Source organism: Ursus arctos, unplaced genomic scaffold (assembly GCF_023065955.2).
Source record: "Ursus arctos isolate Adak ecotype North America unplaced genomic scaffold, UrsArc2.0 scaffold_16, whole genome shotgun sequence".
Classification (NCBI taxonomy): Eukaryota; Metazoa; Chordata; class Mammalia; order Carnivora; family Ursidae; genus Ursus; species Ursus arctos.
The window spans coordinates 55,345,882-55,362,583 of record NW_026622830.1 but is presented as its reverse complement, the minus strand read 5'-3'; the positions used below and the strand labels follow the sequence as shown (position 1 = coordinate 55,362,583).

At 48.2% G+C, this 16,702-nt stretch overlaps 1 protein-coding gene across 2 annotated transcripts in view; it reads right to left on the bottom strand.

Annotated features, from left to right (window-relative positions):
* LOC125281949 (ral guanine nucleotide dissociation stimulator-like) overlaps positions 1-16,702 on the bottom strand; it is a 476,760-nt gene that overhangs the window by 13,028 nt on the left and 447,030 nt on the right. Inside the window, exons 9-17 of one of the 2 annotated variants that reach the window (XM_057312911.1) lie at positions 16,221-16,295; positions 14,184-14,551; positions 13,195-13,410; positions 12,714-12,817; positions 11,458-11,532; positions 10,307-10,339; positions 9,809-9,930; positions 7,636-9,616; positions 113-5,223 (exon numbers count right to left, since the gene is read on the bottom strand). In XM_057312911.1, coding sequence (XP_057168894.1) covers positions 9,915-9,930; positions 10,307-10,339; positions 11,458-11,532; positions 12,714-12,817; positions 13,195-13,410; positions 14,184-14,551; positions 16,221-16,295 — 887 coding nt within the window. In that variant the 3' untranslated portion in view covers positions 113-5,223; positions 7,636-9,616; positions 9,809-9,914. Of the gene's footprint in view, positions 1-112; positions 5,224-7,635; positions 9,617-9,808; positions 9,931-10,306; positions 10,340-10,951; positions 11,027-11,457; positions 11,533-12,713; positions 12,818-13,194; positions 13,411-14,183; positions 14,552-16,220; positions 16,296-16,702 lie in introns of those variants that run through there. The other variant, XM_057312912.1, reaches the window with a different exon arrangement.

The window sequence follows — 16,702 nt, the reverse complement described above, 5'->3', positions numbered from 1 at the left end:
GCTCATAGCGGAGGAGCCCGATGTGGGGCTCGATCCCGTAACGCCGGGATCACGCCCTGAGCCGAAAGCAGACGCTTTAACCGCTGTGCCACCCAGGCGCCCCCAGTGTAACCTTATCTTGATTATATCTGCAAAGACCTTATTTCCAAATAAGGATACTTTCACAGGTACTGTGGGGTACAACTTTAATGTATAATTTGGGGAGACACAAAGCCACAACAAAGCTGAACAACAGATTTGAGCAGGAAAAAGACAAAAATTTGAAGATAGATTAATAGAGATCCAGTCTGATGAACAGTGAGTTAAAAAATATGGATGGGAGAAAAAAATAGCAGAGCCTCGCGGACCTGTATAATACAATAAGCATGCCAACATATGCACAAAGAAAAGTCCCCAGAAAAATAAAAGACAGGGAATGAAATATAAAATAAGTAAAAGATAAAATAAATAAAAGAGAGGGACAGTGAAGGTATGTGAAGGAACAATAGCCAAAATCTCACCACATTTCATGAGAAACATTAATAAAAATATTCAAGAAGTTCAAAAAAGTCCAAGCAGGATAAACCCACCTCATAATAAAATTGTTCAAGGCCAAAGACAAAGAGAAAACCATGAAAGCAACTAATCATTTACAAAGGCTCCTCAATTTTATGGCTAATTTTCATCAGAAACCAGAGGCCAGAAGGCAGTGGGATGACATGAAAAGTGCCAAAAGACAGAAACTGTCAGCCAAGAGCTCTGCATCTAGCAGATGTCTTTCAGTAATAAAGGAGACATTGAGACATTCCCAGATAACATTTGAGAGAACCCACTGCTTTCACAAGGCCTACAAAGAAATACTAAGGGCCCTTCAAGCTGAAATGAAAAGACAACAGAGTAACTTAAATCTACATGAAGAAATAAAGAGTTGCATAGGTTAATATACAAGAAAGTGTAAATATATAAGTATGTATATGTTGGCTAATGAATTTAAATAAAAAATATAAAAGTATGTAAGATGTGTATAATTGTAAACAATGTATTATTTTCTCCTGATTTAAAAGGCACCACCTGAAGTCAATATTATAAACATGCTGACGAGCACACAGTGTATAAAGATATAATTTGTATGACCATGGCAATAAGGGGAGGGTGTGCATTGAATCTACATGAAGGTAGTTTCTATATGCCATGGAAATTAATCTGGTATTAATCCAATTAGAATGTTATAATTTAAGGTGTTAATTATAATCTGAGGGAAGCTACTAAGAACATAACCCAGAATATATAGCAAAAGAAGCACCATGGAAATGTATTCGGTACGCTAGAACATAACATAAAAAACCGGTAATGGAGGACTATTAGAAAAGAGATGACATATACAGCCAAAAAACCAAACCAAAACAAAAAACAGATACCAATCCTAGCTGATTAGTAATTAAATATTCATGGATTATATACTCCAATTCAGAGGCAGATATTGGCAGAATGGATTTTAAAAAAACCCTATAATCTCCATTTGCTGCCTATGAGGGAGTCACGCTTTAAGTCTAAGACAGAGAGGTTGAAAATAAAAGGAAAATAAATGCTAAGCAAGTAGTAACCAAAAGAGAACGAGACTGGCTTTGATAATATAAGACAAACTTTTATGACATTTTTCTTCTAGAAAAAAAAAGGACATTTTATAATGACAAAAGGGCCCATCCTTCGAGATTATGAACGTTTTACAAGAAAACTCCAAAATACATAAAACAAACTGACAAAAATGAAGAGAAACAGACCCCTCAACAATTGGAGGCTTCAATATTCAACTTCCAATAGTGAAAAGTCATTTCTTGTGATGCTCACAGGGTGGGAGGAGTAGGGGCTGAGATCCATATTTCATGGTGCAGGTACTGAAATTTAGAGATTAAGTGACTTTCTCAGAGTTGCAGCTCAACTGCAACTGAATGATGGTTCTGAGTCAGGGGATACAGACGGTTCCCTGGAGATAGAGATCCCTGATCACCTGAATACGAGATCAGGTCCTGGACACCTGAATTGAGCCCTTTCCTCACTCCCTTGCTCATATCCTCTTGCCCCAAGGTTTCTGCAGGCAGACACCTGGTATGTCAAGGAGGTGCCTGCACCAAGAGGATGGCTCAAATCCTGACCCAACTCCTGGCTCTGTGTTTCAATCCCTGACTCAAAATACATTGTCTTTCCTCCAAATGAAGAACAACCCCTGATGGAGTGGGGGGATCTGAGCATGTCTCCATCTCCCCTCACTTGCCCCCAGCACTTGATTCTATCTGCTGCCTTTCAGTGAGACTCCCTGGTGGTCAGGTGATCACCCTGAATGACCAGTAGTCTGCTTGCCTCCCAACTGGCTCAGAACCCAGGACATTCTAAACCAACTGCCCACGTGACAGTTGCCCAAAGAACTAGCTTCGTCTTCAACTGACCAAACTTGGATGATGAGCAGTTCATTAACTAGGAGAGGGGTCTGCCAGGCTGGACTTTTGTGGCTTAGTGGATGAAATCTACACACCTCCAGTGTCTCCCTGACTATCTGACCCACCCTCAGAGCAGCCACTACGGAAGGCATGGCTGAGAGCAGGAAGTAGCCACACTGGCCCTTGAGTATGCACCTTCCCTGCTCACTCCTTCCTTTCCAACATCCAGTGTCTTTTGTACAAACTACAGTCCTTCTTCTTGAATCTAATTACTGATTTTACTCCCATGCCACCTTCAATGGAGTAGTTAGTGGGGGTGATATTTGTGGCCCTACCATGTTGTTTGGTCAGATGCCCATTTCAATGTGGCTGAACCACTGTGGGCACAGCCAGCAGAACAGTGGACAGCCAGCAGATCTTCTTAAACACAAATAGTTATATTGTGAATCCCGTGTTTGAATCCCTTATGATCTTTTTCTTTTTATAACCTGAGCCACAATCCTAGAAAACATACTGAAAATAGAACTGTTGATATGCAGCTGAGAGAAGACCCTGGGAGCACATTCATTCATTCCTATGCTGCACTTCTGTTCTATGAGCAAAGAGGGGTATTATGATCTGTGATGGGGCTGTGATTTCATGAGGATGAGACAATGTAGAAAGGCAGCACAGCACAGGGACGGAGAGAGAGAGAGAGCATGAGAGCTGGTGTCTGGTGGCTGGTATCAACTCATGCTAGAAGACACATGTACCTGGGAAAGTTACTTAACCCCTTTGTCCCTGGTTCCCTGTTCTGCGGCATGAGGCCTATTTACTAGTATTCCCTTACGAAGCTTAATATAAGACAGTCCAGACATCACCTGGAGAAAATGACCGGTGCTGCGTAAGTGCTGTGTAAGTGTTCCAGCATTAACTGTCTGCAAGAATAAGCAAGGAATACAGGAGTGGCTGCCTCCGGAGAGGAAACTCGAACGGATACAGGGCAGGGGAGGGTGCAAGGTGACATTTCAGCCCTCACATGGGCATGATGCTTTACAGCTCATGGAGAGTATCTGTCATCATTTCCTGTCATCCCCCATCATCCTCATGGGTTATGCAGGGTAGGTGCTGTGACCCCTGTTTTGTGATTCATGGCTCTAAATTGTAGAGATTTTAAATGACGCCTGGAGTCACAAGGCTGATGACAGATCTGAGATAGGAAAGTAGTTGTTTCCTTGGGGACAGAGATCCCTGAACAACCCCCACCGCCTTCCCTGAGTCCTCCAGATCATGTGCTGGACTTCTGAACCAAGGGCTACCCTCCCTCCATTCCCCAAATTTTCCTGCCCCAAAGTTGCTGCCAGGACATAGAAGGTGCTGGAGCCAAGAGAAGGGCACATGCCTCCACCCAAACATTTCAATCTCTGACCCAAAAGCTATGATATTTTCCTGAAAGGAAGTCCCTTTAACAGGTCAGGGGGAAAATCCCTCCTCCTCCCACGTCATCACACATCAGCTGCCTCAAGGCAGACCGACGGTGTGACCAGTGCTCTGCTTGACTCCTATGTGGCCCAGAGCCCAGGATTTTCCAAGCCAACTTGCACATATAACTCCTCTCTAATGAATCAGCTTGGCCTTCAAGAACCAACCCTGGATGAACCACTAGCTAATGAGAAAAGTGACCTGATGGACTGGTGCTTTGCTGGTTTAATAGATGAAGCTGACATGTCCTCCACTCTCTTCTGACCACTGATCTGAGCAATAGCCTGAGCAGGCAGAGCCTGCACTTCCCGCTCCCCAAACTCTGAAGTCTCTGTAGACTCCTCACCCTTCTCTAGACCTTGCAGTTGCAGGGAGAGAGTTTCTTCCCTCTGCCACCAAATGTTCATTCCACCAACCCAATGGCATTGTCCCTTCTCACCACTGTCCCAGGCAGCACCCAAACACCCAGTAATCCTGTTCACATCAACCAATGGAAATCACTCCATGAAATCCCAGTTTCATTCCTTTATAAAAACTCTGTGGATTTATAGACCGCTGATGTTTGGTTTTGGATCTTGACATCTACATTCAGAAGAGTTAACCTGTGATTTCCCTTTACTGTGATGTCTATTGCTAGGTGGCATCCAAATTCTCCTGATCTGATGAAAGCAGTGTAGGTGTGTTCCCTCTGCATATGTTCTCTGGAAGAGGATGTCGGAGAGTGGCATCACTTCTAAAACACTTTGTAGAAATCAGAGGAAACGATCTGTGCCTGAGTTTGTTTTGTAGAAAAAAATAGTTTTACGTTTGTTTTTTAATTGATGTTTACTTTACATATTGTAAAGTCCCCGAATCTTAAATGTCTAGCTTTATGGTTTCCTGTAATATAAATGCATCTGTTGCCAACACCAATTTGACACACAGAGCATCTCCAGGACCCTGGCAGCCTCCTATAGAAGGACTTAAGAATAATATCTAACTTATTAGGTTACATGAATAAAATCATCTACTCCATGTATAGTCTAGGCACGACGATTACACATAATTAGCTCAGAAAGAGTGTGGCAGCGTCCTTGGAAGGTAGTTATGTTGCCTGTATGTACTATTACCACCACCCTGTCTCCGCTTTTGTGGCCGCATGCATCAGCGGTCACCCCAGTGTTTGGTTGGTTTTCCTGCGGTGCCAACAAGGAAGTTAGGGAAGCAACGGAGAACATGTGCACTCGTTTGCTTTACCATTTTCATCCCAAGCGCCCTGCACTCACATTTCCTCTTCCTGTTCTTCTTTGCCCCAATTTGCTTTGTCTTTTCCTTCTTTTGAGTCCATTACAAAAAAATTTGTTCACAGCTGAAAGGAAGACAAGAATCAGGCATAACCAGAGCCGCCCAGGGCAGGTAACCATTAAGTGGAGGATGCTGAGAGCAGATCCAGAATTCCCGGGGCCCCTCCAGCAGGGACTCTTCCGACTCCCAGCCCAGCTCCTGGCTGGGGCCATTCAGGGCTGCGCAGCAGGAGTCCGTGGTACAGACCCAGCGTAAGGGGCCAGAGCAACACTAAGAATGTGAATGAGGTAGGCTGCAGGAGGTTTTACAGACATTGATCCAAGGACCTTAAGTGCCTGTATGAGACCACATACTACAGGATGAGAATTATAAAGAGGGAATGGGGGAAGAGCTACAAAGAGGAGCTTATAGATAGCAAAAACAAAGTGAAAAGAGAGGAAAGAGGAAATAAATTGCATGCACAGTTTTGCTCCCTGCATGTAATCCTGTGCATGGATAATTGTAGGAGTGGGGAGGAGGAAGCCTTGGGAAAGGACGGGGACAGTCAGGGTTGGGGTGAGAACTTGGACCCACTGCTCCTGGCAGGATAAAGGCCGACCTGGGGATGACTCTGTCTTCACCTCTGCAATGAGGGAATGGGTCTCTGTGATCTGCAACATATTTTTTCCCGCCTTCAAATTTCATAACTGTGACCATGAATGAACTCCTGTGTCATCTTGTCCTTACAAGAAGGCAGTCACTGTCTGCATGCATTTCTGTGTGTGATGTTGCCTTCCTCAGTACTCATGACTCAGTACTCCCCTTCCACTGCTCTCCACTATTTAGTGTTCATCGTCCTTCTCCGTGTCAGCCTCTACCAGCCATGTTATTTTAAAATATGGGGACACCGGAGGAATGATCATGGGTACACTGCCACCCTCCCTCATCAATCAATTGATCAATTAACCAATCCATCCAAACCCAGGGGGCACCTGTAATGGGACTGGGGTTTTGTTGGGCCCTATGGGACAGAATGGCAATGAGTTCCACATACTACCTGTCCTGTGCCTGGGGTAATTGCAGTTACTTGAAGATCGTTCTCAAAAAATCCCATAGGTTTCCTAGCCCCCTAGAGAGCATGAACATGAAATCAGAAGTAAGCTAACTTGTCTAAATTCCCTTAGTCTATACGTGGGGCAACAGGGGCTCTACAGCTGATGCGATCACATAAACACACACTACCTGCCACAGTTTGCCCTGAACCTTGGAAGGACTGGGAGGGTGGGCTTTGGGCAGGCCTGGGGTAGGCATGACCAAGGTGTGGGGGGCAGGGCCAATGTGTGGCTGAGGCAGTGGGTTCTGAGAGGAGCACTGACTCCCTGCCCTGCTGCCCAGAGAGAGGTCGTGTCCTGTGGCCAATGCCAGGTCACCGGGTCAGCAGGGCTGTAAAAGCTGGTGTGTGAAATGGGCCCAGCAGCTCCTCATACAGTCCTCTAGAATCCCTGCCGGCCACGGAGGGTCTCCAGGGCAGCTGCACATGGGCCTCTTTCAGATGGAAGCACATTCACAGTTCAGACTTGGGTGAGGTATGGAGGCTGGGATGAGCTAAAGCACATTGGAGCATATGCATAATTGCAGAGGAAAGGTTCTTCAACTCACCTAGCTATGGAAGTGGCCTTTAAGGAGGAGCAAACAGGACAGGAACATAATGTTACTAGTCCTGTACGTTAAAAGGGAGAGAGTTGACCTCTCATCTACCTCCTGGCTCATGCTAGAACTTTGTATCCAGATTCAAGTGTCTGTTGGGTCGCACAGGATTACATCCATCAAGGTTAATAACAAGAAAGATACCAAAATCCCAAGAGGTGCTAATGAAACAGAACCTAAGCTTTGACATCTGGCAGTGGGAAAGAGAAGGAAGTACAGGTTTCAGGGGAAAGAATTTTTTTTTTTTTAAAGATTTTATTTATTTATTCGACAGAGATAGAGACAGCCAGCGAGAGAGGGAACACAAGCAGGGGGAGTGGGAGAGGAAGAAGCAGGCTCATAGCGGAGCAGCCTGATGTGGGGCTCGATCCCATAACGCCGGGATCACGCCCTGAGCCGAAGGCAGACGCTTAACCGCTGTGCCACCCAGGCGCCCCCATGGGAAAGAATTTTTAAATAGGAAAGCAAAAATGATTGCAAACACAGCACACCTGATGCCTATGGACTCCATTCCTCTTACTAATATGTCATTAAAATATGAAATGAACAAATTAGACTTGTACATATATTTCCCTACCCCTTCTGCTTTCCTATCCACCTTCCTCAGTCTCCAGAGCAGCAGGTGCAACCCAACTGTACCCGGAACCCTCTTGCATTGCTTCCTACCTGAGTGTTGTTCCCTACCTGGAGAGTCATCCTCCTCACTACTGGAATCTTGAATGCTCTCCACAAGAAAATCTATAGACACCCAAATATGATATATAGAAACACATCAATTAGAGGGGCTCACCCTTTCCTCCTCCTCTAGTTGAGGTTGTGTGGGTCATGCGGCATCAACCTGATATTTCCTGTAGGTTCTCAGAAGTTCTCTATACTTGGTGGAGTCAGAGCCCTTCAACAAGAATTGATCACAGTTACAAACCTTCGAATGAGACAGAGATGCTGAATGAATCAGCTTTCACACTCTCAGTTCTACAGGCACATTGCAGCTCTTACCTCCAAACTTACCACCTGAGATTCAAATTAGTATGCGCACATTTGAAATGTGGCTAGTGTGACTGAGCAATGTGGTGTTATTTTAATTCGCTGAATGTTGGTGTAAAATTAATTATAAGCAGACACATGTGGCTAGAGGCTAGCACCCTGGAGAGCACAGTTCTAGAATCCAAAGATGAAAAAGAGGTCACTTGCCCTCCGCTGGTTGTTTCTTGGTTGTAGTTTGCTGGCCTGATCTGATCATTCATGTATAGGCACTTCTGGGCTCGTGCACACATGACAGGCACAACTTAAGACTCTGGGACACTAAACAGTAAGGTCAACCACCAGGTCCTAGAGGAAGCGACCTACAGAAATCCCAATGTCACTGCATAGAAACAAACAAACAAACAAACCCTAAAATATATATGGAACCACAAAGGACCCCTAATAACCAAAACAATCTTGAGAATGAAGAACAAAGATGGAGTCCCCACACTTCCTGACTTTAAAGCATATTACAAAGCTACGGTAATCCAACAGAATGGTACTAGCATAAAAACAGGCCGATAGACCAGTGGAACAGAGCAGAGAGCCCCCAAATAAACTCACACGTACATAGATAAATGATCTGTGACAAGGGTGCCAAGATTGCACAATGGGGAAAGTAAAGGAGGCACAGTGAACACTGACACTCCCTAACCCAGCTGTTTAGGAGATTTGCAACAAGGGTGATGGGCACCAAGCTAAAAGCCAAGTTTTACTTTAAATTCCTATTTGCCACTGTATCTTGGGTATGGACTTACAGGATTTGAGCATTTCTCATGGTATGGTGATGTCATAAATTACATTAAATTATCTTCCTGATTCTTAACTGCTCTGGGCCTTGTACAAGCAATGACCTCAGCTATGACAGCTGTTGGCCTGCACTGTCCTACATGGGGCCTCTTAGCTCTCAGAATCAGTGGACTGACCAGGAGCATGTGGACTTTCTATGTGAGTTTCACTCTAATGACTATGCCAGAGCTGGCTGTTAAATCCATCTATAGTTGTTCTGGGTTATGTGACCACTGAGGCCACCTTATAACGTGGTCAGTGTTTGGGAAATGTGTACACTTCAGTACTTTGGGAGTGTACACGGATGGTGAAACCCCCCTGCCCTGTGACTAATGATCCCGTAGCTGAGTGATAAGTGCAGATCAGTAGCACAGAGCATCAGCAATGGGGATACAGGCCTAGGTCCACACTTTGACTTTCCTACTCAGGAGGTCAAGACCTGGGACAGTCTTTTCTGCTCTATCTCCGAGGAAGGGAACATTCAACAAACTTCCAGGCACAGTTGTGGTGATGGAGGAATTCGGGATTGTATGAGTAGCTAAGGAGGAGGACTGGCTCTTCTCCTTCCTCCCACATACAATAGCTGATGATGCTTTAAGATTCCTTAGTTCAGGAATGAATATGAGAGTCTATATCTTTTACGTTACTGTAGGAAGTAAAAGAACAAACCACACTCTTGGGCTCTAAAAGAAAAAAGGGCTTTAATATAATAATATTTGAATTTACCACTTACTATTTAAGAGAATAAATATTGCCCCCCGTCAAATAACTAAACAGATGGGAGGAAGGGGTGTGGAACACATGGGGCGCATGCACCGCAAATCCCCAGCTGCTGAGGAATCCCTGCAGGGCCACTGGACACTTGCTCAGCCCTGAGGTTGACTGCGGCCAGTTCTTCTCCTTCTTGAGTGCTGCTGACCAGCTAGGACCGGGGCTCCAGCTGGCAGGACAGGGTGTAGCTAAGGACAGAGGGACACCTGTGAGTTGCCCAGGAGCTTCCATTCAAGAGTCCCTGCCAGTGTTTGCCCACAGCTGGAGTCTGGCGCCCCGGCAACAAGGCCTGAGGCTGCCCAGGGAAGGAGGATCCCAGGAGTGGCCAGCAGAAAGAGTCCACCCCGAACCTCACCCACCCAGCTCCTGATGGGCCTCACCTCTCAGCCTCGCTGAGCGACTCCATAGCCTGGAACCAGGCCCGAAAAGAATCCTCGGGCTCTAGGGTGTAATTCTCGGCAGCCACCTGGAGCAGCACGATGTCCGTCATGACTTGGTATTCCTGAGCAGAGAGAGAAGCACAGGATGTATAGGGAGCCTGGGGTGGGGGGGGAGCTGCAGGGTCTGGTGAGGGTTGAGCAGCAGGACCGGGGACCCATCCCAGGTCCTGGCACACATGGCCACCCTCCAGCCTAGAGATTCATCCGGTCTCCACCTGTTCTCAGAGGTGAATATCAGTAGCCTCTCCTCCGGGAAGTTCTCCTGGATGCCATGTGTCTGTCCCCATCTCCTAATGGGATGGGTCTTGCACTGCTTTCTTCTCAAGGGATCCCAGGAAATGTGAGGTGGAGGGCATGGAGCCAAGCAATGTTCTTCCCAGGGACATCTCTGAGGCCCACTCCCTACCCTTCCCTGCGGGAAGCGCCACATATGCTCACCTTATTTCTTTTCTGGTGGTTGATCTCATTCCCCTGGAAAGCAGACAAAGTCCATCAGAATGAGGCCCCTGGTTCTTAGGAGCACTTGATTCCCATCCCTTCTCATGCTGCACCATGGCCAGGACCCGTGAGGGGGCCATGCATACACAGATAGCGGGCCTGCGATCTAGGCCAGGCTCTGGGGTCCAGAGAAAGGAGGACATGGGGCAGATGGACTGGCTACAGGTCGGGACCCTGCAGCACCACCCTCTCGGAAGACAGTAGGGGAGGCCGAAGCCTCAGGCAGGAAGGGGCTGCTGCGGCTACTGAGGTGCTTGCTGACGTGGAGGGTCCTGACTTCATTCTCCCCCCACGGGCAAACTCACCGGGGGAGGCTGAGGTCCACTCAGACAGACCTCACGCAGCTTTGCCTTCAGGAAGCTCTGCTGCTTCACCAGTCTTCGGCACCGGGAGCCGTGGCCTAACTGCAGCCTCACCTCGCTCATCCCTGAGATGGGCAACAGCCCCCAGGCTCACAGGGTAGCCGTGAGGCTGTCATGAGGGGAGGTTTGCCAAGTACTGAGAGCTCAGGGCTCAGTACAGGGGCGCTCTGCTCCCAAACCTCCGGATTCTGGTCCCTCCCCCACAATCCTCAGGCTCACCCACCTCCAGATAGTCCTCCATTGCAATATCCAGCATCACCAGTTCAGTGAGGAAAGTGCCAAGTTAGGGGACAACACCCTGTGTCATGAGCAGTAGGGTTGGGATGAGTCCCTGCTCTCTGGTGCCCACAGGGACCCTCCCCTGAAAATGCTGCAGCCTCCTGGCCCACCCCAGTTTCCCACATGGAGCAGCCTAGGACCCTTAGCAGTCTCCCCTCAATTCCCTTTCCCCTCACCCTCCAAGTACATCATACTCTTCCTAATCACCTCCAGAGCCTGCTTTTAGAAAATCACAGGGTATATAGTCCTGGGCTCCTCCCCATCCCGAAACCCATTCTGGATCCAGCTTTCTAGACCCTCCTGCTGGTCACTTTGAAACAAGAATTTTAGAAGCAACAGGAAGTGGAGCTGGAGTGGAAGTCCCACCTGTACTGATTTGGAGGCTTCCAGCCCTCAGGGAGAAGCCCCTCTCCTCTGACTTTGGAGGCCCTGGGCCTCAGGCACACTCACGTTCTTCTGCAGCCTCTTCTTCTAGGCTCTCTGGAGGGCCATCTCCAGGGTGGCAGATTTATTAGATGGTTGCTCCTGTAGGGCCAAGGACAAGATCCTTGAGACCGTAATACCCTCAGTCCACTTGCCCCCACCATCTTTTAATTCAGACCCTAGATATCTGACTTAAGTCTGCTGATAACTGATAAACATTATCCTTAAGCATGCCATGTGATGATTCTAGAAAAATCTCAGCTCCAACATTCTCCATGTGTGACCCTGAGCTTGAAGCCTGGCCTCCCTGAGCCTGTTTTCTCATCAGGAAAAGTGAGAATTCTACCTACCTCCCATCGTCTCCTGAGGACTCAGTATCGTATTACTATCATTATTGTTGTGGCCCTCAACCCATCCCAACCCCTTCACTGAGCAGAGCCCTGTCCTCTGGGCTTTCAAGGTTTGTACAGGTGTCCATCTGGACTAGCTGTTGACACAGAGAGACAGGGTGTCTAGGCTAGGCAATCTGGTTGAGCAGCACCTGGTTGTTCCACCCCCAACGGAATCTTCACCCCAACCTGTCACCACATTCATGCCAAAGGCTTCCCCTCTCCAAGGAATGCTTCAGGCCATTCCCTATTTCATCCATGCAGGACCCTGTTCCCTCACACCCTTCTTCTCTTTCCAGACCTGCACCTTCCATGCTACCTTGATGACTAGTTTCCTGCTCTGTGGGTTGTCTTCAGTGCCCAGCTTTTTAAAGTTTTGAAAGCACTTCCTGAATAGAGGGAAAGGAGGCAGGACGATTGGAGGAATAATGTGGCAGGGTTGAGTGCAAGTCCCTTTTATTTGAGAACCCCAAAGTGTCAAATTGCCTGGATAACAGTTTTCTCTGGGTTCCTCTGAGCACTAAGGTCTTTGTAGGACATGGGAGAGAGCTCTGATGTAGGTCATCCTATGACTCCATTCCCATATTAATTGAGCAGCTCTGTTTTGGTCAATTTTGGTTTCAATTGGGCAGAGTTTAGTGGTTGTAAAGTAAACACATGAAAATATTTATTCAGCTCAGCCTTGTGGGGGAACATTTAGGAAAACTGATTTCTAAAGCAGGAGACATGGTGGCCTATTCTCCAGAGAGGCTGAGAGACCCGCCTGCCAGCCCAGGTCCTGTAGTCAGGGATTGCTGCTTCCGAGGAGGTCCAAGCTGGCTGAGGGGGAAGAGGACAGGCCTCTGGGAGACCCCTCATCCATCCTGGTCCATCCATGCAGAGAGACCGTCTCACCTGGAAACTTTCTCCCATGTCTTCTTGAGGTGGTATATTGAGACAGTCTGCAGAGCCGAGACGATGGCATTCAGGGAGTAGTAGTTCTGCAGGATTTGACAGGCCTGGGGAGGGAAGAGAATGAGCTGTCACGTGGGTAGTGGAGGCTGATTTTCTCTAGAGCTTCAGTCACCCTCAGTTTAAATCACTCCTCCTGGATGAAGCAGATGTCCAGGGACCTGCCGAAGTGCACATATAAGGCCCAAAGAGTCCCACTGCTGGGAGACGAAGGATTTTACCTCACTCCAAGGAAGAAGTCAAGGAGGAACAGAGCATCCCAACATTGGGCCATGCAAGTCACAGTCAGCCTCTGGAAGGAAGAGCCTAGGGACTGCACAGTCCCTAGGGCAAAGACCAGGGCCTTCCACCCTGAGACCTGATCAAGGGAAGAGCAGTGCCCGAGACTCAGGAGAGCACCTCGGCTGGGCTTCCCGTTGCATACCTTGGCCACCTTGATCCAGTGCTCCACCACCATGGCCCTGTCCCGGGCTGTCATGCTTGGGTTGCCAAGGCAGGTGGTGATGACACACTTGGCCACACCGTTGAACTGGGCGACAGTGGCCCGGACTGTGGGTGCCAGGTGCTCATTGCCAGGCTTATTGCGCTTGGACCAGACGGAGTCCAGGCACTGATGGGGCAGCAGCTTCTTGAACAGCTCCTAGAGAACAGGGGGAGGTTTGTTCACCCAGCTATTTCACATGCAAGACTAGTGTCTTAGATAGGGGTCACAGGTCAGAGCTAGAGCTCAGAAAGCTGAGAATGTGGCCTGAGCCTGGTTGGAGTCCCTGGATGTCACTCCATTCTTTTTCACTGAGGGGCCCAGGACAGGATGGCCCAGGAGCAAATAGAGACGAGGGAAGGAAGGAGGGCATTTGCATCCTGATCATCCTCACAAACTCCAAGCTCCACGCTGCTGTTCAAGGTGGCTCCTCCCAAGGGGGACTCTTCCCCTCCAACTATTCATCCCTCTGGTTCTACTCCCCTCTCAGATGCACATTCTCACATGATAGCTACAACCACAGGTTTATCTATCTGCCCTGCACTTAAGTACACATCAGATACCTAGTAATTGCTGAGGGTACTCAGCCTCCAAAACAAGTGGGTGGGCGACCCATGGACTTGACTGAACACAGGGAGCTGCCCTCCTCCACCCACGGGACCAGGGCCTGCCCATTGGTCTCTCCATTCTGGCTCATTTCTTCTCCCTAGTACCTCCGTATCAGTGCTTATCAGGGTCTCTCGCTACAGTCCGCAGCTGGACAGTGAAAGCTTGGGGCTAAGCGCCTTGATGGGTTGACAGGGTTGGGAAGTGGTGGAGCTGAGATTTGGTCCCAGACCATAGGAGTCCACATCAGGGAAAGGCAGGTGTGAGGCAGCCGAGAGCAGAAGAAATGCTTGTCCCTGCCCCACCCTGAGAGCCTAACTGCTCACCGTATCCATATATGTGAGTTGCTCTGTCACAAGCCTGGAAGGGAAGTCCAGGAGGTCAGGCTTCTCCTCACCCAGCTGGTTCTTTGGGGTGACACAGCAGGAACCATCTGGGGTCACAGTGGGCTCTATGTCTATTGTCAGAGCTGGAGTGAAAATTCCTGGGAAGGCTGATGGTCCAGCTGACTGCAGCTCAGCACCCGGCACACATGGAGATGATGGGAGCATGTGTTCCAGTTCTGCAACAGCTGATGGAGGGGAGGCTGGCTCTGACACTACAGGTGATGGTCGATGCAGAGCTGGGGTTGCCTCTAGCTCCATAGAAGGCCCTTTTTCTGGCTCTGCAACTGGAAGGAGCCCTGGAGCTGGCACTGGAGCAGGTTAAAGAGAAAGGTTCATCCACATCACTGACTTTCCATGTGCCTTTCCAAAAACAGGACATATACCATGGCCTTAAGGAGGGCACGTATTGCATGGTGCACTGGGTGTTATACGCAAGTAATGAATCATGGAACTTTACATCAAAAACTTGGGATGTACTGTATGGCGACTAACATAACATAATAAGAAAATATTAAAAAAATATATCCAATGAATTTCCAATCCATGAGCCCCATTCCAGATAGCCTTCCCAAACTGCAATCTCATTTACCCTCTGCCTCTACAGGCTCCAGAAGTTCCCGCTGCAGCAGGAGAATGGGGGCATGGTTTCTCAGGTCCCAGTCATGGCACTTCAGATGTACAGAGCCCCCCACTCCCCTTTACCTCAAGTCATATGTGGAGCACAGTCAGAGGCCTGGCCTTTCATTCCACATGCTACTCCCACAGCACCGTTCTTTCTGTGTGGGTCCCAGAAGATGGCCCCAGGCCACTTCCAACCCCTCTGTAGCTGTCTTTGCAGTGGTTTGCTCATCCAGAAAACCTGAATGAGTGGTTTTTCCACTTACACTCTTCACGGCCATAGGTCTAGTCTACTCTGTCTTCCATGCAGACCAGTATCAGGGCTTAAGTTTGAGGCAGATTTGTGAGTGGTCTGCTCACCACAGCTTCTATTATTGGCCCCAGTTGTGGTCAGCAGAGGTGGATACGGAAAGGGGCAGGCAGAGCAAGATGAGACCATCAAAGGGGTGGATGTTTTAGGCACCAACTCAGCCCAGATTGTGCTCTGCTTCCCAGAGGGCTTGAAGGCCCATCCATAGCTCTTTTTGACTCATTTGCTTCTTCAGGAAGCCCCCCAAATTCAGCCCTCCCATGGAAACCAAGAGATCTGTGAGATCTATGGCTCTGAAAGTCCCTCCCCAGCCACAACCCCTGTATCTCCCACCCTGCTCTGTGGAGGCAGCAGTCTTTCCTTCTGGACCCAAAGACCGTGTTTTTACTTGTTATAGTCCATCATAATGGTACAAACACGGGTGGATCTATTCACACCTAGAGTAGGCCATGAAGATGTCACATCTAATGAACTATGGACATGGGTGCTTATGATGTGGAGAGTGACTATCTGACCCTCTGACTAAAATTGAGACCCAGACATTGTATCTACTTTGTCGACTGAGTTATCTTAGTGACTGGAAAGTGCCTGCATTACTACATGCCTAATACATATTATTGAATGAATGACTCCTAACCAGTACTTTCCAAATACTGAGTGGACCTTGGGCGGCTCTGCCTGCCCCCAGTGACTCCCTAATCTGGTCACATAAAGGACCAGTGCCAGGACCAACTAGATGGAATCTCAGAAGTCCTTTGCAAACAGGAAAACTATGAGCTTTCCATTTGCTTTTATAAACCCAGAAGGGCCACAGGCCTGTGAGGGTTGAGGTTGAGACCTTCTTCACTGGAGAGCGAGAACTACTAAACATGAAGATGCCCAGCATGTTCAGCAGCCTTTTCTACAGAGCCAGGCCCCAGATAAGCCCGTGCCGTGTTTTCTCCCATGATTTCCTACAGTAACCCTATGAGATTCAGCCTCTTACCGCCCCATTTTTCAGAAGAGGAAAGTGAAGCTCAGAGAGGTACAGTGACATTCCCAAGACATACAGCTAGTAGGTGGGAGTCTCACTCCTGTGCTGTGCCTGGGGTGGGCATTCACCTGTTGAACTGCTGGCCCAGGACCTGTTGGGGTGAAGTGAACACATGGTATTATGCAGAAAATTGTGATATTTGATATGTTTATATCTGGGAAGAATGGTACCAGGGAGCGTACGAAATGCTCCACTGTGCCTTCTCTGAGCATCAGCATCGTGCAGGCCTCGTCCAGGGACAGGATTACTTCTTTTTCCCCACCAGAAAGACGGGGGGGGGGGGGGAGCGCAGTGTACTCAGCTTCAACTCCATGAACCACCAGGAAGATCAGGGTCTGGCGTTCAGACCAGAGACTCCCAACGCTTCGGGAACTTGTGCAAGAAAAGGGACTTGTAGGCCCGCCCAGAAAAGGGCTCTAGGCTTAAAGGTGCAATTGGCTTTAGGGGTGAAATGATAAACCATTGTTCCCTTTAACCCATTTTGTTAGTTGAGCAACA